The sequence below is a fragment of the Vanellus vanellus genome, assembly GCF_965231255.1.
Source record: "Vanellus vanellus genome assembly, chromosome: 1".
Lineage (NCBI taxonomy): Eukaryota > Metazoa > Chordata > Aves > Charadriiformes > Charadriidae > Vanellus > Vanellus vanellus.
The window spans coordinates 163,196,988-163,221,521 of record NC_138905.1 but is presented as its reverse complement, the minus strand read 5'-3'; the positions used below and the strand labels follow the sequence as shown (position 1 = coordinate 163,221,521).

Here is a 24,534-nt window from a genome sequence, read left to right as displayed (position 1 = left end):
GAATATTTCTCACAACTTTTTGAACTTTATTAAAATTGTAATAAAGCGACTTTATTGGGCAGCAGTGTCATAATGCCCGTGAAATAAAACATTCTTGGAAAAGAAGTCCAAAACTTAGATTCTTACAATTGGCATGTTCTGTCGCAAACTTGCTTGGAATTAGTTGGAGTTTTTTTAATCTTCATAGCTACTTACGCACTATGGTCTATCAGAATAAGAAACCTTCATTGTCACGATGGATAACCAAGCTTTTCAAGTCCATTAGATTCATATGCAAATACAAGCGAGTAGTATAATTTTTACTCATTTAACTGCACTGAATCTGGCATTGGTTTCTGCATATTTCCAAGGTGTATTGTGAGTATTTTTATGGTTTAGGATCATTCAGAGTGGAAGGGTCCTCAGGCGGTCTGTAGTGCAATCTCCTGTTCAAAGCAGTGCCAGCTATCAGGTCAGACCAGGTCACTCGGGGCTTTGTCCCGTTGACTCTTGAAAACCTCCAACAATGAAGAATGCACAAGTTCTCTGAGTAACCCCCTCCTGCTTGACTGTGCTCATTAGAGCAATGAGGTCTGAACTTCTATCCAGTCTTAACCTCCTTTTTTCAATTTATGCCCGTTGTCTCTTATTGTTCCACCATGCGTGGCTGTAGAGAACCCACCTTGGTTGTCTTCATGGTGGGTTAACAAACTTGTATCTAGAAACACAAATCTGTCTCTACAGTGTAGCTAGATTGACTTTTTTTTTTTTTTAAGTTGTCTGTTTCTTGAAGTAATATTTCTTTGGATGAAAGTATTGCATAGCCTTTAGAATATCTGCTTACTAAAATCATACAGGACTCATATTTGATCTTAAACATCTGCATAGTCCAATCAGTTTTTTAGAGTGTACTTGCTGTTGGAAGGCAATATTGAATACTATAGGGATTCAAATATCTGCAGGTAAATTGAATAGCGGGTTTTCATTTGTGTCCAATGAAAACCTGTGAGAATGAGAAATGGATAGACAGGGAACTGAAGGAGATGGACTTGGCTTATTCCTAACAGGTCTGGTCATTGAAAATAGGATGAGGGGTGTTATGTTGAAGACTAGACTTGATGGAGATGTAGAGTCAGACCCTATTTGGGAGGGGGTGTAGTGAAAGCTGTAAAAAAACAGAAGGGGGAGGAGGAAGGTCTAATGACCGAAACCCTGTTTTTATTTAAGTATTTATCTATATGGATCTGTGTATGTGCTAGCACACTCATAACTTATTCTAACCAGTTTGCTGAAACCTGGTTCATTAAATTTCATCTCCCCTTAAAAATTACTGGAATGTTGTCTGTTGACTATAAAAGCCTGTCTTTCTCTTATTTGTGTGCCTATCTTGTGATAGAGAAACTTTTATTTACTTTGCCTTGGTGATTTTGTGATTCTTAAAGTATATTTCTCAGGTTTGGAAGAACATGAGTACTAAGTGTAGATAATAGATTGCATTATTGTATATATACTTGCATGTATTCTGAAAGTCAGTCTTGCTGTGTGAGAAATTTGTACCTCTGGATAAGGTAGCTGGGCAACTAATTGTGGACTAAAAGAATACAGTGAAGATGTAGCAGGATCCAGGTACATAGTTTGGGTGTAGCTAAGGCTGGTAGTAAGATGGGTGGAAGCAGCAAAGTAGTCCTCTACCAGCACAGAGGGAAGATTCTGATTTTGGCCGTGTGTTCCTCTTGTCTACCTTGCCCTGGTGCTCTTTAACATCCTCTGAATCCCCTTTACTGAATTGACAGAATTATGCCAGTGAACAACTGCATAGGTTGCTGCCATTTCTAGTGAATTTAAACAACTGAAAATAGAATTTCATTATTATCATAATTGTCATGAGGGAAGCCAGCTTTTACAGTGCTTCACCTGTCCGTGAAAGCATAGCTTCAGGTCCATGTTGGGCACCTGCTTAAAGAACCTTCTTATTTCTGTATTTGTCTTTATATTTGTAGATGGTAGTGCACTATAAATATTCATGGAAATGGTTAATCTGAGAAGACTTTCTCTTCTGACCCTAAACCTCATTTAATTTTGCAGTCTCCATGAAATGATTAGATTAAATGCAGGGATTCATTGGGGATTCAGAGTCTCATTGACTGTGAGCGTGTATTAGCAACTAGAGAGAATATGAAGTAAGAATTGACTCCATGAACAAGGCCTACTAGGAAACAAGTACAGAAAGTGGAGGAAGACGATGTCTAACATTAAATGTGTGATGGGGAAACTAATTTATTGAAAATAGCAGGTATACTGTCAAGGTGTGTAAATTTGCTAGAGTATTGGAAAGAGCTGCTGAAATGGGAAGAATGGGAAGTAGGCAGGCAGGGAACTGATTGAAAGGAATCTGGGCTTTGTGTAGTAGACTTGCTCCTTAAGTTCAGGATGGGGTAGTGAATATTTGGAAAGGGTGGAGTAATTTATCTTCAAGATTGTGTCCAAAAAAATTACTCTGAAAGAGTTAGTAAGTATAGAGCTATTTCCGAATGTTTTAAGTGATTGTTCTTCAGCTTGCAATTCCCCTGTTCTTACCTACATAGGTTTATTATATTAGAAACAAGCATTTATGATTTTAAAATGCTCACGTATACCATGTTTTGGATAGAAAAAGTTATTTTGCTGTGAGCTCACTCTTAACTTTTAAGTAACAATCTAATTTAAAAAGCCATAGTGAATGAACTGCTTGTCAGAAGTGTGTAAGACAATATAACTGAACTTTTCATTAAACTTTCCATTTTATTAAGAGGGTTTCCCTAAGGGGGAGGCTAAGTGGTCTCCCTGAAATTCAGGCAAGGGTTTAAAAATGAAAAGTTCTTACTCAAAATATGTAATGTGTGACTGCCGCATGATATTGGAAAGGCTGTAAAAAGGTTGAAAAAAAGAACTGAAAAGACTATACATTTGCCAGCAATTATTAACCTGTTGGTCTTAGTTCAGTCTCAAGCTTCCAAAGTTCTTAATCTTAGAAGCTACAATCAATTCCCAGAAGGATATGTGTTCTGTATATGTTGTATTTCCAGGGGGATATTTGTTCTTGTGTTGTATTTCTTAACTCATCTCATAAGTGGCCAGTAATGCGTATGTAGGTAATTCCAATATAGCAGGTCTTATTAGGTAACTAAGACTTTTCTCATGATTTTAAAATAGGTCAGAAATTTTTATTTTTATAGGTTTAATTTTATTTGCTATGTTATTTTCTATTAACTGGATGGATACTGAAGTTGTTTTAAAAGGCAAGTCAATTCATATTAATGCTTAACACATGCATTCTAGTAATCGTTTACAATAAGCTGCATCCCTTTTTATGCAGGAGACGTATGAGAATATTCCAGGTCAATCTAAGATCACATTCCTCCTACAAGCAATCAGGAATACTGCTGCTGCTGAGGAGGTGAGTCTCAACAATCTTCGAATTCTGCAAGTTTTCAAGGGAACTTGGAGAAGAGGGGAAGAAATCAGTGCTGGTCATTTTGTGATAAATGGACAAGTCGGGCATTAAATGAATCAACTTAATTTACTGCACATTTGTGGAGGGACCACTCATCTAGTTTGCTGCATGCCTAGTTCACTCGCTGAGGCTTTTTTATGTAGGATATTTACTTTCAAAAGTAGTCTTTCTTAAGTGACTGCTTAATCTCCATTGTTTTCTGATTTTGTGTTTTGCTTAATGAATGGGTTCATTCCTTAAAATGTGTAACTAATATGTAAGTGTTGCTGTGACGTTCTTTCAAGTTACAGCTGAGAAATGCTGTCCATTTTAGGTTCCTGTGCTCAAATGTGTTAAACTTACGCATCATCTGAAACTTCTTGTGCTTCTCAAATCAGAATTCATGACAGATATGGCAGCAGTTGTTTTGCATGTTTTATTCAGATGGCTTTTGTATTTTGTCCTGTTTGGGGAGGATATGCTCATTAAGTCATCTATCAGCATTATAGAATGAATGGAGAGCAGCCTAAGCACTATATAAAATTTTTCTGTGTGCATACAGTAAGTGTGCCTTTTAGTTATTCCTTAATTTTGTAAAGGCTCACACACTGTAGCAATCAGGCATAGTACTTATTGGTAAAACTATTATTCACTTGGATATGCAGAGTGAAGAACTATTAAGCTTTCAAGATACTACAGACTTCAGAGTCACTTGAAAGTAAAAATGTTTGACTTTTTTTTTTTTTTTTAAGTCTAGAGTTTTACTGAACAATGGAAGGATGTAGCATGTAGAATTTCTGAACAGTATTGTAAGGAGAGTATAAGTGTGCTGTTTCTCTCTGGATAAAGATCTCTTCTCGTAGATTGTATTCCATTTAGAGGTAGATGCCATTTGTGCTTTTTAATGCTCAGTAGGTATCAGCTTACTAAAACTGATGCTTATCTACCTACAAAGCAGTGTTCTTCTGAAAGAATCCTTCAATATTATACCAGCAACTGGTTGCATAAGAGCTGTAGTTTTCTCTCGTGCCCCTCTGAGGTGTTTCAAATGATAGAAAACTGTAGAGCAGTCTCCCCTGTATTTAAATTTGCCATGAAAAATAAGAGCTGCTGTTGCCCCTTTTTTATCAGAATAGTATTGTCTATAATAATCACATAATGGTATGTCCTAGAAGTTATAGCTGCATTGCACGTGCTTCTGTTTTGAATACATTTGATAAGTCTGACCTGACTACTACAAAGTCATGCTTGTGTAAATAAATACTTGTTCCATGTATTTACTGATTTTATTTCATTTATATCAGCTAAGGAAATAGCCCAGCCTAAAACTTGTTCAGAATCTTGCCAATGAATTGGCTTCCAGCTTACTCAAGTGCAAAGAAACTTTTCACCTGTAGAAGTTACTCTTACTGAAGACATCAGAGGTTAGCATTTGTAGAATAGCTTGACGTTTAACTCCACCAATGGATAAATCAAAGAAAGGCTTAAATGTTAACTCATAACTTAAGTAGATGTTAGGTGCTGGACTCAAACGATCCTGATTAATAAAAGCTCCAAACAACATCTCTTCCCTGTAAATCCAAATACATAGTAACCTAATTAGAGCATAAGTGAAGTCATCCCCATGCTTAATCTAAACATTGCATATAAACATGCAGGGAAGCATTCTGTGTGTATTCATTATGGTGTTGGTATCGAGAGCTAGGCATTTTGTGTCTGCGCATATTTTGTGTAGATCCAAATGTTGGGCAGAATAGTGCATATGTCACCAGTGGGTAGGGCAGGGCTTTGGGCCTGATGTGTGTCCTCTGAGCACATTGAATGGACTGGCACCACTGATTACAGGTTGCTAGAAGAAGCCTTAGAACTTTAAACATCCCTTGACCAGGCTATGGGAAAGCTAGGTTCAGATTCTTCTTCATCCTGAAGCTTCTGTATTACTTTACTCCCTCCCAGGAAGACTAGGCTGAAGAAAACGCTCCATCCTGTTTGCAGGAGCTGGGCTGCTGTGTTATAGAGGATACAAGATTCATAGGACTATTTGGACAGCAGCTGTGGGAAACCTGACTCTGCACCCTATTTTTTTTATTTTTTGCATTCAAACGGAGAAATGGGGATTCAGATCCTGCTCCCAAGACCACTTGCATTTGACGTGGAAAAAAACATTAAGCTAGATCAGAAATAGCTCTTTTAAAAACTTAACGGTATAACAGGTTTTCTCCTAACCAAATGCCTAAACTGTGGAAATAATCACCTTTTCTCTCTGTTCTTATTTCATACTTTCCTGATAGCAGAGTAACACTGTTCACAGAGTGGAGGGAAGCGTCTGAAATAGCAGTTAGAATGCTTCTGTGCCAGATGATATGTGAGTTTGTACACCTCAGGATGAGGAGGAACTTGAACCCAGGTCTCCAACTTCCTGAACATATAGTCTCACTGTTACGAAGTTAGGACTCTACTTTTTATGCGACTGCATTTTAAAGGGTTGGACAGAAAGGTGGCATTTTTTTACAGATTATTTGATGATTTATATTCTCAGGATGTGTCTCAGGTGTTAGAGGCTGTTTCTTTGCAGCTTTGATTTACCACCTGAATCTTAGAGAGGAAAAGAAGTTCTGCATTTTCTCCTGCATTTGTTTTCTTCCTGGTTAATTCTAGATTGACAGTTTTCAATCGTGTCCTAGTTTACAGTTAATTGTGAGCCCTGTGAAATAGAATAGCAAATGCTGTGTAAAACTCCGTTTCTTCTGTACTCACAGCCCTCTTAGAGGGCTCTGACCTTTCCCTTCCTCCTCTCCGTATTGTCACATGAAGGGGTTGCATTTCTTAGTCTGCAAACTACTTCTGTGGGCAGCTTTCTGTTCAGAATTTAGATGGGAGGGAAGGCAGCCCATGGACTTCTGATGCACCACAGTTCTGTCTTTGAGTTGTATGCGGACCTTAGGCACTGCGTGCTTTGAATTCCTCATGGGTCTGGATCCCCAAATGAGGTTGTGCAAGTCCATCTTTGGACCATGTCCTAAATATTGATTGCTTCCATCCATGCGTGTTTTCCTCCTTGAGGACTTAAAAGGGACAGTAAAACAAAAGTGAAAAATCACTGTGACTGCTACACAAGATGGTCCATCTTTTTCTTACAAAATGCATAGGATTACCTGGACACTTTGAATGCCAGTGGAGAACACTGTATCCCAGACTTCTGTTCATAATTCTCCTGCTGCCCTGCTCAGCAATTTTGTTTTTTGTCTTGTGCCTTGGTTCCATCATCAGTAAAATCCTAAAACATTTTTTAAAACACTGCAAATTCTATTTGATAAGAAGCAGTATGTTGAAATTTGAGTATTATGGCTAATTTTTATGTTAATACCTTTGACATTCCAATTGTATGTGAGCACCTCAGTAATTTAGACATGCAGAGGAATCCAGTGCTAGGCTAGGAGAGAATTCTGCTTTTTTAATGCTTCATTGGTAGATGGAAGTTCTTTGTTGGGGATGCACATTTTATATTGTTCCTGCTCTCATTAAAAGCTATAGCCACTAAGTTGCAGGAATTTAAAATGCTTGTTTGGCTACATATCTTGTAATACGTTAGTGTAAAAGAGCTTTTGGTGTGGGTGAAAAATACATACTTCCTTCCTTAAAGCAGAAGAAATAGCCCCAGAGCTGCCATTAATCCAGCCATGTTTGTCATAATTAAATTGACAATGGTCATTTTCATATATAGGTGGATATCTGCTGAAGAAAATATGCCATTTATTATTAAAGTCAATTGCTGCTTTATCACTCCTTCAAACATTTGAATTTGCTTTAGGAAATTTGGGAAGCTTTTTTCTAAGCTAATAACAGCAGTGAGAAGCTAATTCACGTAGCACTGATGTTGTGTCTTTCTGTATACCTTGTTACTTGTGTTTTCACTTTGCAGTCGGTCTGTGTTTGTCAGTCTTCTAATATTTTAATATAAGTTCTTCAGAGGTGGAAATTCTTATCTTTGAGACTGTGTGCTTTATGAAAACAAGCTCTGTTCCCTATCTGGCCACCTATTATTACTTCAGAAAAGGGATGAATATAATGTGAGTCAGATGTCAGAGAACATGCACAGAAACATGATGACCCGAGTAAGGGAAGGCATTGCATCAGAGTCTGTGCTTTGTTTAGTCCCAGCAAACTTGCTCCTCAGTAATGGCTTCTCCTGTGTAAGCTCACCATACTGATGAGGAGAAATTTAATCTTTCACAATATTGGTGCTTCTAGGGATGGGATGTGGTACCATTAAAGTTTTTAGACACACTGTTAGTGGCATTCGGGAAAGCATCTTCCTCCTTCCTAACTCATGTTCCTCATGTGACAACCTATTGCTAGAGAACCTTGGGTTATGGTGGGAGCTACAGCACAGGTGGACACTGTGACCCTGTTTGTCTGTTGTCTTCCTTAGATCTACTAGGGAAGATCTACTAATCTTACATATGTGGTGTCTTTGGTCCACACTGGAGCTTATGAGGAGGAGGAGAAAAGGAATGATCTAGTCCTTCCCTTTTACTAGTGTAGAGACACTTTGTGGGCACTACTCTTTAGCTGTATAGGAGAGAGCTGGGTACACTCGAAAAAGGCACAGTGAGTCTGGAGAACACAACAAGAATAGTATCGTGGGGTGATGTTCTAGAAATACCTGTTTTTTACACGGTATACTAGAAGTTGAGACTTTGCAGCAATTTGTGTTTCTCATCTATAGGTTGAGAGATCTTTGGGAAATCGGACCTTGTTAGTTCTGCTGCTCATTGAGCATTTTTAGATTCCAAAGGCTGTTATGAATGAAACTGTTTTTCATTTAAGTACACATTAAATAAGAATATCTTAGGAAAAAATTGAGTGCATGTTGCATTGGATTATTTTTTGGTGAGGATTTAATATGTGCAAGGTTTTGTTAAATGTGTTAAACTTCATAAATTTGGTAGGTGGTTTTTAATTACTGTTTATCCTTCTAGAAACGCTGGTTAGTGAACATACTATTTATTAAGTTATTCGGAGTGCTTCGTGTGTCTTTTTGCCTTTACTGCATGTTTTGCTCTATTCATTTTGAATTACTCAGCCATGTTTTTTGCTCCTAGTTCTTGTATAATTGTAAATAAATACAGATATGTAAATGATGCTGTTGTAGAATTGCTGTATACAAGCAGGAAGCATAGGGGATTTAATATGTGTTATTGAGGTTCCTATACTCAAATTGAAGTTTAAAGAAAAACATTTTATCATAGGTTTGCGAAAGTCTGAAAGCTTTGGTTGTGGGGATTTTTGTTGTTGTTGCTCAGCGTAGTTTTACTTGCCAAAATCTAACTCTAGGTTCCTGAATCTTTATTGTGAAGTTTGGTTGTTGGAGAAAGTGAAGGAGGTTTTACAAGTTAATTGTCTGACAAGGTTGTCCCATTGAGTCACTTGTTAATCCAAAAAACCCCAATCTGGATTATAATTATGTCAGCAGACCATTTAAAAAAGAAAGATGACATTCTTTAAACATCTTTCAATAATGCAGCTAAGTCCTTAACTTGCCACAAAATATGTCCAAGGTTTAGCTCTAGAAAAAAAAACTGAATACTTCACTGGATTTCATGGTTATTTCTTTGAAGAGCTGTAACTGTCAGAAACATGATTGTAAGATAATGGTTCTTTACTATGTTTTTGCTTACTATCATAATCGTTATCAGTTGCTTGAGAGGTATTCCATTCACCAAACAAGTCTACACAGTGAGAACCGATCATTTGGAAGCATGATGTCAGTAGTCTTTCCTTCATGATTATCATATAAAAACACTTTAACATACATACTTTCTTAATCAATAGGCTAGACAAATGGCAGCTGTCCTTCTACGACGTCTTTTGTCTTCTGCTTTTGAAGAAGTTTATCCAGCTCTTTCACCCGATGATCAGACCTCTATCAAAAGTGGATTGCTGTTGATTATTCAGTTAGAAACGCAGTCCAGTATGAGGAAAAAAATCTGTGACATCGTTGCTGAATTGGCCAGGAATTTAATAGGTACTTTATATAAGCTTATTATTGTGGTAAAATGGCTATGTATTGATAGTAGTTGTATTTTTATCTCTTGTTCTCTAGTCTTGTGTAGATGTTTGCACATGAGCTACTAACTGATTTCATGGTTTAAAAATAAAACCTAATATTTGTTTACATTAGACTCGATTGGATAAAAATAAGGTTCCTTAACTCTGCTTTTTAAATTGCTTGAGTTTAGGTGAGATTATATTAAGGTTTAGAAATCCAATTTTGTTTAAATTCTTATCAATGTTATGCTGAACATCAGTTTCTTTTTTGAGTGCTGTTATATAACAGTAAATAGAGATCATCATCTGTTCCTGAGGGCCTTTAGATGTAATATTTCGGCCATATTTTACACTGTGACTTGGACACATCTTCAGATCAGGTTTTTTGAAACTAATTTTAGTAGAGATGGCTGGTTGCCCTGCACAATTGAGATCTAACCACTCTAAGTTTGCTTATACTAAAATTTGTGGTGTTTAATCTAGATGAAGATGGCAACAACCAGTGGCCAGAAGTTCTGAAATTCTTATTTGACTCTGTCAGCTCTCAGAATGTGGGACTGCGGGAGGCTGCTCTACATATTTTCTGGTAAGCTTTCATGCTTTGCTACATTTTTGCAGGTCTGTAAAAAAAAAAAAAAAAAAAAAAAAAAAAAAAAACCCAAAACAACAACAACAAACAAACAAAACCCTAAGAACTGTCACTAACAAGCAATCATATATTTCATTTATTCTGTTGTATTGTGGTTTACTTAACTCTTACATGTACAGTTACAATCTGTAATAAGTTTAAACAATGGATATGTTTAAAATAATAGTTAAGGTTAAACTGTGTGTATTTTTATTAACGTTTTGGTCTTTTCTTATCCTTAGGAATTTTCCTGGGATTTTTGGGAATCAACAGCAACACTATTTGGAGGTCATTAAGAGAATGCTGGTTCAGTGTATGCAAGATCAAGAGCATCCCTCAGTAAGACATTTATGTTCTTTTTTTTTTTTTTTTTTTTTTAAATAATATGTCCTGAGCGTAGAAATTTAGTGTAGTAATCTCAAACATAGAGGTTAAACCATAGATTCCAACCAGAGAATTTCATTACCTGAAACTGATGTACATCTGGAGTTTTGACTATGCTTAGTGCAAAACAAAAGGGTCAAACCTTTTCATGGTCCTAAAGCTGACTAGCTGACTTATACCTGCACTGCTTCAGCCCAGACTCTGCCCTAGTAGTTATGCTTGGAGAAACCTAGCTGTAGTGGCCCAAAGCAGAGCCCAGGGGTTTTAGCCAGCAGCATGAAGGGTCAGAAACTCCTTGTTAAGCTCTCTTTCTGGCCCTTGTGTGTAACAGTGTAGATACTATGTATCTCTACACATAGTATCTGTACACAGTATGTCTTAAAACTCTGAATATATGACAGCTCCTTGAACTGTTTGTGCATGCTTTGCTGTAAGGGCATGTTAGCAAGCCTTGCTTTTCTGGAAGGCTTCAGATTTATTGATTTGTGCAGAGGATTGTACTTTGAAAATGTTTCTCTTGTTGTAGAAAATACTGGGCAAGAATAGGAAACCCTGCTGTGGTATATGGGTTCAGTTTGCGGCTCCCCCATGGATTACTTTTTCTGACCTTTGAAAGTCAACTGAGTAACATTTTCTAAAGTACCACAAGTCATGCCTTTAAAGAAGCATGTTTTAAACACTTAAATCACGCTTTTTGAAAAATGGGACTTTGACACTTGCGTACACATTGGAAATTGGGATGAAGGTTGAAAACAATAGTTTTTTTTTCTTTAGTTAAAAAAACACAACCCCAAACAAACAAACAAAAACCAAACAAAAACAAAACTAGGGGATTCTTGCCACTTCTTAATATGATAAACTTTTTTTGTATCATTGAGGACATAGATGCTGAATATCTTCAGTATTGCTTTACCTTAATTTGAAGCGAGATGTAAAAGCCCATGTTAAAAGCTAATTGGTATGTCTGTTAGGAAAATGGAAAAGGGAAATGATATTACAAAATGTAGTCTTGCAATAGGCCTAAGGTTAAAAGAAAATAAAGGCATGTTTCATTACCAGTTCTTCACATTTCATTCTCCAATCCTGCCTGTGTTTTAGATCAAGACTCTGTCTGCTAGAGCTGCAGCTGCGTTTGTGCTTGCTAATGAGCACAACCTTCCCCTTCTTAAACATTTTGCAGACTTGCTACCTGGAATCTTGCAGGTAAGAAACCACACAAGTAACGCTCAGCATACCATTACTGTCTGTATTGACTCTATCCGAATGTAAATTATTGGTCTGCAAATTTGTGTAGCATATGAATTTTTGCTGAGACCTGGATTAACTATCTTAGTTAGCCTGACATCGGTCACCAGCAAGATACAGTGGAAACTGTTAAGGGATTTTGTAAACACAAGCTAATTGAGAGGGTTTTAAGGAAAATAGTTCAATGCTGATTAATTTATACAGTGTTACCTAGATAAATGAGTTAAAATTCTTCATAAGGCATTTAACTCAAAATCATACAGTTTCTAAATTAACCATGATATTGAAATATACTTTAAATACGGGCTACCCTGAGATTTCAAGTAATCATTAATTGGGAAATTCATTGACCTGTGATAACCTGCATTTTTTCAGTTTAGAGGAAAGCGTAGAATTATTCTGAGCAAAAATTCTCAGAGTAGCAACAACAATATGGACAAATGATCTTTATTGTTTTATATGTTAGGAACTTGCAAACAAAATGCCTTTTTAGGCTTCATATAATTTCTGAGGCTGGATTAGATCCCTTTAAGGATGGATGAATTTGAGAAAAAGTTGGAATTCTAATATAAGCTCGTTTACTTTGGGGGGGAAGCCTGTTGTAAACCAAACCAGACACAGAACTGTTTTGAGCTTTGAAGGGTGACAATTTCACACTACAATTCCCTTTCTATATTAAGAAAAAAGTGAAAATAACTAAGCAGCTGTGATAACAGTGGTAGCAAACTTTCAGCAATTTTCAATTAGGCTAAATTTAGGTTAAAGACTGCGTTATTGCTACAGTCAATACAGCAAATTCCTGTTGACAGTGTAAGCTATAAACCTCGTCTGTGTCTGCTATGTGGCATGCTGAAGAAAAATTGTGCCAAGTTTACTGGCTTCTGCAACCAGTGGAATTCTGCTTGATTTTAAATGGAAACTGAGAGGAATTTATTAAAATCAAATAAAATTGAAAATAAGCTCTAGTGTATACAAGATAAGTATTTTGATATTGAGCACACTATTTGGTGGTTAGTCCCTGTCTGTGACTTTGGCAATGAAAATTGCGTTGTTCAAAAATTGTAACTGTCTGAGGGGACCTTGGCTACTGAGTCCTGTATGAGTGGGAGTGAGGCAGGATTTGGGTGGGCATGCTGTTCATCTTGATGTTTAGGAATTAAATAGTGTGCTGTTTTTAGACTCCAAACTAATAGCCCACTTTGTGTGATAGAAGTTTCAATGTTACTATTTTAGGCTGTAAAAACACATGCACTTGGCTTGCATTTTCAAGCTTTATTCTGCAAATATAGAGCACAGAAGTATGCTATGAAATCTGTCTTTTTAAAATACTTATTGCAAGAAGGACTAGATTTTTCTGGCTGTGGTAACACAAGATGGATATGAAGATCTGAGTTTATAAATAGGAGATGGGATGTGTTAGAATAGTGGTGAGTGACCTTTGGAGACAGTTGGATTATTTTTTTTTGTTGCTGTTGACATTCATTTTGTTGAAGTACTGGCATGGTAAAAAAGCTAAAAATAAAATCCTGACTTAGCAATTCAGTCATTTCCATACAATTTCTATAATAGTTATGCTGGAAGTTGAACTTACAAGTTTCAACTATTAGTTCTGAATCCAAGAGATTTATCCTGCTGTGGAGGTAAAAGCAGCTGAAACTTCAACTGGCTTCTGTGGTTGTTTGTGTTCGATACTACAGAAAAGTGCCTCTGCCTTTTAGGGCTCACTGTGCATTTTGAACTTCTTTCTTTAGAAACCTAGTCTTGCTTTAAAAAACTCCCAAGGTTGCAATGGGTATAAAATACAGAGTTTTTCAGAAACTCCCACTAAACATTACGTAACCTTTTCCAGAATCAGTGGACGAGTGGTAACTATTAGTCCGAAAAGCCTTAACCAAGATAGATTTTATTTTTTTTTTTTTCCCCCCAGTACATTTCTGGTACTAGAAGATGCTGCTTCTATGTTGAAAGTGTGGGCTGTTTGAATGATATTATTAAAAGTGTTGTATTCTAGATTTAAGTGTTAAAAAACACCTAAATATTCACTTTTAAATAATGTTTCTACATTAGGAAGACATCAGATACTTTGCTAATGAAAATTCCTTTAAAAACCCCAAAAGTGTGTTTAAAGGCTATTTTTTCTTTGGCGTTTGGGGGGTTTTGTGTCCTACTTCTTGAAGAGTTTTAATACCATTTAATAACTCTGTCCCTTTTTGGTACTAGAGTATCAACCTGGTGAGTTAGAATTAAGTTTTAAATTACTTTTTGGAATGTAGCTATGGGTTAGGAATGATACTTGCAAAAAGCTTGATTTCTTTTTCTCTTTCCTGTGTCCTGTGACTGAAGGCTGAAAGGCCTGCTTTAATTCGGTAGCTCTCCAGAGTTGTCTGGCAAAAAATAAATTATTTAATCTTGAGATTCCTGGTGTTTGTACACATAAGCTATTCAAAGCTGTTCTCACATAACAGGGGAATAAAGGAGAGAGGCTCATTTTCTTGCTTTTGAGCAGAGTTACTTTGAGGAGTTTTTCTTTATTTAAAGTGCATTTTGAAGTTGTGCTTGTGAAAACATAGTGTGTTAGCACCTCTGACGTGTGATCTTAATTTTTTCCAAGTGTCTGTCTACTGTGTTAGACTTAAACTAATAATGGTCAAAATTGATGGCATATAATGTTGTGAGCCATAACTTACTTGTAGAAAACTTACAGTTTTGGACCTTGTAGTTGTTATAGATTTAAGCACGCTGGCCACCGTAGCAGGGTCTGACCCAAGGATCCTGCTGAAAATACAAAGTCTGAGTGAAGACTTCCGATTAGTCTTTTATTAGTTCTCAGGTTACAGCTCAAGCTGTGTGCCCCTGGAGAGGGACCCCTACCCCAATTTGCATCTCTGTTATACCTGTATCACCCATCACCTGATCCCCAAGTCCATTTCTGGTCAGTGGTTTCTTGATTTCTTACTGGTTTTCACTGTTGCTAGGCTGGCCACGTTCTGAAGTTACTTCATTCCCTTAAAATTGTCTCCTTGGTCATTATGTTCTTCATTCTGCTCATGTCTGCAGGATTCAGCTAGTTCTTTGTTAGCAGTATTAGTTTTAATAAAAAGTTTACTATCGGTCCTAACCGCTAACCACAACAGGCTAATGCTAAACAAGACTATTCAGAGAGACAAGAATCAAATTTCTTCTGTAATGGGGGTTCCATTCATAGTATTATGTGGTTTTATTTAATCATACTTTCATCTTATCTCTTGATAGGCTGTAAATGATTCCTGCTACCAAAATGATGATTCTGTCCTGAAATCCCTTGTAGAAATTGCAGATTCTGTTCCCAAGTATTTACGACCACATTTAGAACCTACATTGCAACTAAGTCTGAAGGTAAAGCTAGGATTTTTTTTTTTTTAAATCACTTTTTCCACCCCAAAACATCTGTTCTAACCATTTGCTCTAATCTTCTGGATTGTAGTTGTGTGCAGATGCCAGTCTCAGTAACATGCAGCGTCAGTTGGCACTTGAAGTAATTGTGACCTTGTCAGAAACTGCTGCCGCTATGCTGAGGAGGCATACAAATATTGTTGCACAAGCCAGTAAGTATTTCACTCATTTTCTTTATTGAAACAATTTGTTTTCCTTTACAGTATTTAAGTGACTTTGCTGGTGGTCAGTGGCAAAACCATGTCTAACTCAGTTTGCTGGTGCTGGTAACTTTAGGTGACACCAAATTAGGTTTTCTTATGGAGAAAGACCCTTAGGATGGCTTTTCATAAATTAATTTGTGCTTATGTAGCCACCAAGGATTTGAATAAAAATACAGTAGATTCTTCATTAGGCATTTCCAAGGAAAATAATACTTTCGTGCTTTTTTGCTAGCTTTGGAAATTTGTGCTGTATTAAAAAAAAAAGTTAATGAATTTAGTTCTCAATGTTTGAAGTTTGGTATGTAGGCTAGATACTCTGTGGTGCTGGCAACTGAAGACTGAAGGAGTTGAGCATGCATGTTGAGCTTCAGTGTTGAGTTAAAGATGTGAATTAAAAATCAGATGCTTATAGAAACTTAGAGAAAGTTTAATGCAGAGTGTAAATTCTTTGGAGAGGCACTTTTTAATCATGTGTTATTATTTGAGATACTAAAAATAACTGTCTTCTGGACAGCCCCAGCAGCAATGGTCTACTCAGTGGTATTTCTCTGCCTTTTAAATCCTTTTTGTGAGTAGATCATGGCACTGACACAGTAGTGTAGCCTGCTTTTTGGAAGGATTCTTTTCCCTCCCTGTCACACTTTTATCTGTCTAGATTCTTGCTTGTTTTCTGAAACTTGCATAAAGACAATCTGTTAAAAGAGAACTTTTTTACTCACGTGTGTGGGCTGGGGAAAGTTGTGCATATACACATCACTAAAATAATCATAAAACTTACGGAAAATGTTGTAAACTGGATCTGCTCAGCCTAAGTGTTTAAACTATTGACTAGCAGTTTTGTTTACTTGTAGAATAGTTCTTTTTAAAGAACAGATTTTTTCAGAATATATTTTGAAATTTGAAAATGTTTAGAATGCTTCGTAGCTTGTTGCTAATAGAATCATAGAACAGTTTAGGTTGGAAGGAACCTTGAAAATCATCGAGTTCCGACCCCCCTGCCATGGGCAGGGACACCTTCCACTAGACCAGATTGCCCAAGGTCACATCCAGCCTGACCTTAAACACCTCCAGGGATGGGGCCTCAACAACCTCTCTGGGCAACCTGTTCCAGTGCCTTACCACCCTCAAAGTGAAAAACTTCTTCCTAATGTTTAATCTGAACCTGCCCTCTTCCAGTTTAAAGCCATTCCCCCTCGTCCTATCACTACATGCCCTAGTAAAAAGTCCTTCCCCAGCTCTCCTGTAGGCCCCCTTCAGGTACTGAAAGGCTGCAATAAGATCTCCCTGGGACCTTCTCTTCTCCAGGCTTAACAACCCAAACTCTTTCAGCCTTTCCTCATAGGAGAGGTGCTCCAGCCCTCAGATCATCCTCGTAGCTCTCCTCTGGACATGCTCCAGCAGGTCCATGTCCTTCTTCTGTTGGGGACTCCAGAGCTGGATGCAGTACTCCAGGTGGGGTCTCACGAGAGTGGAGTAGAGGGGCAGAATCATCTCCTTTGATCTGCTGGCCACACTTCTGATGCAGCCCAGGATACGGTTGGCCTTCTGGGCTGTGATCACACATTGCTGGCTCATGTTGAGCTTCTTGTCAATCAGCACCCCCAGGTCCCCCTCATCAGGGCTGTTCTCCAGCCATTCCCTGCCAAGCCTGTATTTGTGCTTGAGATTGCCCTGACCCAGATGTAAGACCTTGCACTTGGCCTTGTTGAACCACATGACGTTGGCTTGGGCCCATCTCCAGCCTGTCCAGGTCCCTCTGAATGGCATCCCTCCAGTGTGTCTACCTCCCCAAACAGCTTGGTATCATCGTCAAACTTGTGGAGGGTGCACTCAACCCCACTGTCCATGTCGCTGACAAAGATGTTGAACAGTACAGGTCCCAGTACCAACCCCTGAGGAACGCCACTCGTCACTGGTCTCCACTTGGACATCGAGCCGTTGACCGCAACTCTTTGAGTGTGACTGTCCAGCCAGTTCTTTATGCACCAAGCGGTCCATTTGTTGAATCCATGTCTCTCCAATTTAGAGACCAGGATATCATGTGGGACAGTGTCAAACGCTTTGCACAAGTCCAGGTAGATGACATCAGTTGGTTTTTCCTTGTCCACTGCCGCTGTAAACCCTTCATAGAAGGCCACCAAATTTGTCGGGCATGACTTGCCCTTGGTGAAGCCACGCAGGCTGTCACCAATCACCTCCTTATTTTCTGTGTGCCTCAGCAGAGTTTCCAGGAGGATATTTCCCTTTTTGAAAATAGGGGTTACATTTCTCCTTTTCCAGTTGGCAGGAACCTCACCAGACTGCCACGACTTCTCAAATGTTAACACTTCACACTTGCTGTCTCCCAAATCATTGCAAGCTTCTTATCTGCTCTGGCAGCATAATGGAGAAGTACCTCATATCTCTTTACAATGTATTACTTTTCCATTGCATTGCTAGTTGCTGTTTAGGAATGAAATATTTGTATTAAGATAATGCACCATGTGTGTATGAAGTGCCTTCGGTTTGCAACCCATTGTAAAATTGCTCTTAATGAATCACTAAGGTGAAAGACATTTATTTTGTAGAGCTGGTAAAGCAGTTATGTTCAGAGAAAGCCAAAAAGGATTGCTTTTGCCTTGGTTCCGTGCCTTAGGTTTAAAAAGCTTTCTGTTTTCATTCAGCTAAAAAGTTGCTACATCACTTGATCCTCACAGCGATAACTGGGTCGTAGGCAAAACTGTCATCTTATGTTGTTTATACTGAACAGGACACTAATTTAGGAGTTAAGTCTGTGTCCTGTGTACCAGTTTTCTGCTCTGGAATTCCATCTGGGTTCAGACTTCCCTCCTTGACCTCAGTACTCAAGATAGCAGTCTTTTATTGCTCTTTCCCTAGAAATTAGAGCTTCAGCCTGCCTTTGGCTGTAGTTTTGCTTAGTCTCCAGAAACTGGAGAGTCATGGCATGCTCTGAAAAGAAGGGGGCTTAGTGGGCTCATCCTTAACTTGTTTGTAAACGGTCCGTATATTGTCAATAGTTAAATTTTGAGGGCTTGTTGGGCCAATGTTGAAACTAATGCACAACTCTACATTTAAAAAAAATTGTTTGTGAAACTATGCTTACTGGCAACTACATTCGTATTCAACATCAAGAAGAAACATGTATACAAGGTTTTGCAGGTTCTAGATATAATGCTGGCCAGACAGCTTTGGATGACAGTTTGTTCTCAGCCTTGCTTGTTCGTAGCAATGAACGCCATGACATTAGTTTTTGGAACCCCAGAGCATTTGTGGTAGGTGATGGTTGACTTTCATATTTTAGAGGTGTGACAATACATCATTTTCACCTGTGTGCTTATGAGTGTCTATTTGAAAAGCTTCTGGGGTTTTTTGAGGAAATTCTTTTTAGTGACTAGTAAGTATATAGAATTCTGACATGTGGGCATCACGCTATGAAGTTCACAATGTCCTTTAAGTTATCTTGATATGTATATAAAAGCTCTCTGAAGGTTTTTGCAGCCATGGTATCATCTCTGGCTGAAGACATGTAGCTACGTGAAGCAAGTCAATCCATAATTTGTTCTTTTTTTGATACTTGCCCCACAATGCTGTCAGTGAGCAATATTTTCTTCTGTCATTAGTTGACCATAAGTTTCTCATCTGTCCAGACGTATGGTGAGGTGAGTTTGCTTAAGGTTGTGCCTCTATGGCAGATTACAGCAGTGCAAGTCTATTATGAAATTCACCAGTTGCAGTATACCTAATCAGTTGCAGTAAATCTCGGCAGCAGCATGGACTGCTGTATGCCTACTAGTTTTTGAGGTAGGCTGCTGTGAAGGACAGTTAACTATGATGCCTGTCTTCAAGATGTGTGGTAGACTGTCCTAAAAAGGTTCTTAAAGCTCAAAGGCTGAGTATTTTACTGAAAACTTCTGTTCCCAGGGCAAAGTGAAGCTTTTCTGCATTAATGATGTTGAATTCAAGCAACTGTTCTGAGCTGTTAGTGTAATATGAACTGCAGAATACTTAAGAGCACCTTACCTTGCTCTGAAAGTGCAAGGTATACTTTTCACCCCTTGGGCTTCTGAAGTGCACAGGAACAGGCAGCTTATAATAGACAAGTCACTGCAATGTTTCTCCTGTGAGAACAACTCAGAAGAAAAGGTGTTGCTTATTGCATAGTAGTTGAATGTTATGATAAAGTTTGTGTAATAGCTTCTATAAAGACTTATACTGAGAAGAGCAGGCAGAATCAACCTGCAGAAGTAGAAAACTAGTGGATTATTATGTGCAAGATATTTTCATGATTCAACCCAAAAATTTACATTAAGTGGTGAAAAATCTCAAGTTCTGAACCGTTACTGTGAAAGTAAAGCTTTATGCCAAGTGACCACTCTACATATAGTTAACAAAATTTATCATGTTTGTAAAACTTAAGGGTTGAGTATTATTACTCCATAATGAATATAGTCTTTTTCATCAGTAAATGTTCAAAGGATGATGTCAGTTTCAGCAAAATGAATGAAGCATATCTGATTTCTTAAAGCATATAGTACTGTTTTTAACTCTTGCAAGGAACTTGTACTTTATTAAGGAATTTACTTTTTACAATCTTAATGATTTAAAAAAATCAAAATGCACTCAACTGTGCAAATACTCTCGATTTGAATGTTCTGAAAATATTTTTCTGAAAATCTGTTCTGAATTAGTCTGATGCAGTTTGATAGATTTGGTTATCTGCTACTGGAAGAAAAGTTAGTTTTCTTCAATTATTTTTTTGAAAGGAGAGAACTTAAAATTTATGCTTGTTATTTGAGAATCTATTTTAAGAAAGCAACCCGAGTTTAAAACTTCTTTTTTTTCCAGTTCCTCAAATGTTAGCAATGATGGTTGACTTGGAAGAAGATGAAGATTGGGCAAATGCAGATGAGCTTGAAGATGATGATTTTGACAGGTAATTATGAAACTAGTTGTTTCACTATATTATCAAGACTGTGGCTAAAGGCAGATTTTAAGTGCAGGATGCAAATGACTACAGTGCATTACTTTTTCTTAAATAACTTCTGATTTTGTTCCCTCAGTCATGAGCAGTATATATGACTGTTCTCAATCAGTTTATATGTAGATTATTTAGGTACTGTTCAGCAATAAGTAAATTCTTTCAGTATTCTAATATTGCTGTAATTTAGTTGTACAAATTGCATGTCCTTCTTGTCTGCTGTTTTGCACTGTTTTAACTTTTCAAACTTCTGTTTCCTCTGCCATTTATGTTACTCAGTTTAGAAGTCAGTGCTTCCTAAGCCTTTAAATTGAGGGCTTATCCTGAAGCTAACTGGAACTAAAGCTGAAGCTTACTGACCTGTTTAATCCTAATCTCTTCATATTTTTCTCTATCTGTGCCCTTGAAAAGGTGGTGTTAAAATAAAAAGCTGCCTACTTCTGAAAGGACATCAGAATGCATAGTGGAATTCCTTGCTGGATTTCATCTAGCTGAAAAATATTATGATTTTGCTATTATTCTAAATCTGTTGGTATGGATAGCAGTAGCTTGTCTTGTGTCTTAGGTGAGAAAGACCTACTAAACATGTCCAGTCTTTCCGATTTGCTTATTCCCGCGTGCTTTTTAGCTTGCTCCAACTTTCCACTAGAATGATAGTGGTTTGTCTACAGTATCCTATTACATCTGCTTTTGTCCAAACACAATTAGAATGAAGTAGAAGAAAGCAGAAATGCGTGTAGGAGATAACTATCTCCATGCTTCTGTAGAGACACAGATGTTTGTTTACCAGTCTAGATGCTTTTTTGCCACATATGGCATCTTCTTCCAGACTCAGATGTAATTAGTGTTTTGAAATAATTTGTCACAGAAGACTTTGAGATCTTCATAGGAAGACAGACAATAGAAGAAGTGTTGATTTACCACTGAACTGTATAGCGAATTCTACTAGATATCAGAAGTATAGAGACACTTGCAAAATTGATGTGTAGGAATTTGTAGAAGAACCTGTTTAATCTCTGCTTGACTTGAAATACTTTTTTTTTTGTTCCCCTTGATTATAGAATTGAAAGTCAGCTGTCCTTTCTTCCTTTTCTCACACGGTAGACCAGACAGTCTTATCCTGTTTCGTTTCCTCAACTTTGAAATTTTGTTGTACAGGTAGAACTGTCAGACACTACTGCAATTCAGATTTGCTGAGTATTTGAATCTTTTTATTCAACCAAATTTCATGGGGAAATAAAATATTGAAGTTCAAATCGTCATCAAGCCTATCAGAGTGTGGAGTTTATTCAGATTTTAGGCAGCTTAAGTACTCTAAATCATCCACTTGAGGCATGCCAATTTCTCTTTATTGGCAGGAGAGTAACTTTTCTTCTTCTAAACACAAGTTAGCTGCCTATGGATTTTAGAGTGAAAGTTTGTCTTTTTTTGTTACAAGTTGCAAGTAGAGCGAGCAAAGGTCGGAAAACAAGTTATGCTCGGCAACCTTAGCCTAAGGGAGAAACGTAGCTCCTTTGGCCCTCAAAGTAGTAGGAGAGCATGAGGCTTGGACACAGAATACTGGACATCAGCTAGTCTCTGGTGATTGTGTGTGTGATGATAGTTTTTTCTTTTAGCAGGTTCACTCATGTTACTATGTGTTTCCTACCACTGAAGTTCACCTTTGTGGAGAGTTGTTGATTAGCTGATGTGCACGCTAACCTCTTCTGGTGCTTGAGTCTTTGTAGCTTCATAAGAAGACTGTAATTTCTGTGCAGTCCAAGAAACAGGCTAATGATCATCAGTCTGTAGCCTAGTTAGGGTGTGTTCGGATCTGACTAAAGGGGATGTGAGTCAGCCTACACAAAAGTAGCAGAGAGTATTTTAGCATTTCCAGTTTTTTTGTTGCTCTGGCTTCATAAAGCAGTGAAATTCTAAAGGAGGAAAAGGTTCATCTAGCTTCCTCTTTTCCTGGCAAAAGCTTTGCAAACATTGGAGGGAGATGTGTGGTCACTTTTCTAAGATAGACTGTCTGTTTCATCAAACTGAATATATGAATTAATGGTTTAAATGAATGTATATATTAATTAATTAAACTGCTCAAAGAACATAATTTCAGATGAAAGCTGCCATTAACTTTAGTGAGTTTGCTCCAGTCTAAACCGGTGTGCCCCTGCTCTGTTGTCCTGCTGGTGATGTATCTGTTTATTTGAATATGACTAATCTGAAGAACAAATACAATATTGCCAGTATCTTTGCACAAACACCTCTGTTCACAGCATGTGAGTTTCTAGACTGTTTATTGTTTGTAATGAGACTTGGGCATTCAAGACCTCTATTTCTGACCCAGCTGACTGATACTTGAAAGAAGAGGGAGATTCATCCCTTTCTGAACCATGACTCAGTTTTTCCATCATCATGGGTGTCTAGGATGGACTAACCTTGACTTATTACAGTGCTAGTCATACCCAGACTGTAATAGTAGTTATCTGCGTCCAGGAAACTTTCTTGCTTTTCTGTAGGAAATAATTCTATTGGGTGGAACAAGTCACTTTACACAGATAATGTTTGCCTATTCTCAGTTCTGGAACTGGCTGAGAGGCACAAATTCCTCACCTGGACTGGGTGGTTTCTGCCCAAGTCATTGACAAGAGAACATACTAGAGTACTGCTACTGCAGCCATGCAAGGAAGGTCTCTTATGTGCCAAAGCTTGAATTCTGCTGGTTCACCTGATTCATAGCAAGTCTGAGCTGGTTTGTGCTCTCATGACAAAAAGATGATGGCCAGTATTATTGCTTAATTCATTTCAAATTTAGTTTCAGCTTTCTAGGTATGTGTAACTGTTACAAAATTCAGTCTATCCCTTCTGTGCTAGTAAGGCCCAAGTTTCTTTGGTACTAGACTTAATCAATGGGCTACAGATAATAAATGTTTGGGAGGAGGGTAAATAATTATTTTGTGACTGGTGTGTGTGCTTTTAGGTTTGGGTATGCTTTATTTACTAATGGAGGCTCATGTGTATTCAGATGACAAAAGTTCGAAGACTAGAACTGCAGTAAAGGGCACTTCTGTGCCCTGTTGTACTGTTTGTTTTATTGTAGATATCAAACCATTGATATTTCTGTAACTGATATTTAGCAATGCAGTTGCTGGTGAGAGTGCGCTGGACAGAATGGCCTGTGGCCTTGGAGGAAAACTTGTTTTACCTATGATTAAAGAACATATTATGCAAATGCTTCAGAATCGTAAGTAACTGCATCTTCTCATTTTTTTTTTTTTTTTTTTTTACAATTCTATCCTTTCCAGGAACTTTGTTACCTCTTAAATCTTCATGTATAGCTATTTGATAGATTTTTATACACTTCCACTTTTGATTTCAGTAGCAAAAACTGTGAATGCTGTGAACTTGGAAATTTATACATTTTCTTAGACTGTGACTTATTAAACTTATATACGGTCTATTACAACAATTTTTTGGAACATGGACATCTGAACAGTGATGTCAAAAACAAAACCGTACATTTTTTTAAAACTCAGTCTGTGAATTAAATAAGGGAAGACTTCTTTGTTACTTTAGAATATTTTCTCTAAATCCCTATACAGTGCCTCACAATACCTTAAGTGTGCCTAAACTGCCACCTGTTATTTTGTAGCTGAATTTTTTTGCTTCTTCAGAAGTGCTGTATTTAAGTGAAATTTTAATCATTACATAGAGGAAAATGTGTTCTTTTTGTTCTTTATTCCTGTAATTTGATGGACCAAAATAGAGAAGTCTTTGTGGTAGGCTGTCTTTTGGTATGCTGATCTGAGTATGTTTCATGAGGTGGTGCCATATATTCTTATCAGTTGCTATGTATGCTTCTTTTCCTCTTAAAATACCTGTAATGGTTGCCTAGGTAATAATTAAAAAAATATTGTGTGTTTGCCTGTGCTTTCACTTGACCTGTGCTTTGAGCCTTTAAAGTAGAAGATAAAAAGTTCTGAGTAGTTTTCCTACCTTCATGATTTAAAACCCAGTCCAAAAAAGACTGTTACCATATTGGGTATGGAACATAGGGCTACTCAAGGAACCAACTGCAGACTGTGAACACTTGTAAAGTCTGTTTGGAATGAGATGTTTTTGTAAAGAAAGTTTTATTAAGGAAATGGATTAACCTGACTCTTCCAGTGTTAATAGCTTC

General features: G+C 37.5%; 1 protein-coding gene across 1 annotated transcript in view; it reads left to right on the top strand.

Annotated features, from left to right (window-relative positions):
* Positions 1-24,534, top strand: part of IPO5 (importin 5) — a 45,265-nt gene that overhangs the window by 1,417 nt on the left and 19,314 nt on the right. The window contains exons 2-10 of the mRNA XM_082498484.1: positions 3,335-3,415; positions 9,287-9,479; positions 9,986-10,088; positions 10,373-10,469; positions 11,613-11,717; positions 15,012-15,134; positions 15,223-15,343; positions 20,240-20,327; positions 23,492-23,598. Coding sequence (XP_082354610.1) covers positions 3,335-3,415; positions 9,287-9,479; positions 9,986-10,088; positions 10,373-10,469; positions 11,613-11,717; positions 15,012-15,134; positions 15,223-15,343; positions 20,240-20,327; positions 23,492-23,598 — 1,018 coding nt within the window. The remainder of the gene's footprint in view (positions 1-3,334; positions 3,416-9,286; positions 9,480-9,985; positions 10,089-10,372; positions 10,470-11,612; positions 11,718-15,011; positions 15,135-15,222; positions 15,344-20,239; positions 20,328-23,491; positions 23,599-24,534) is intronic.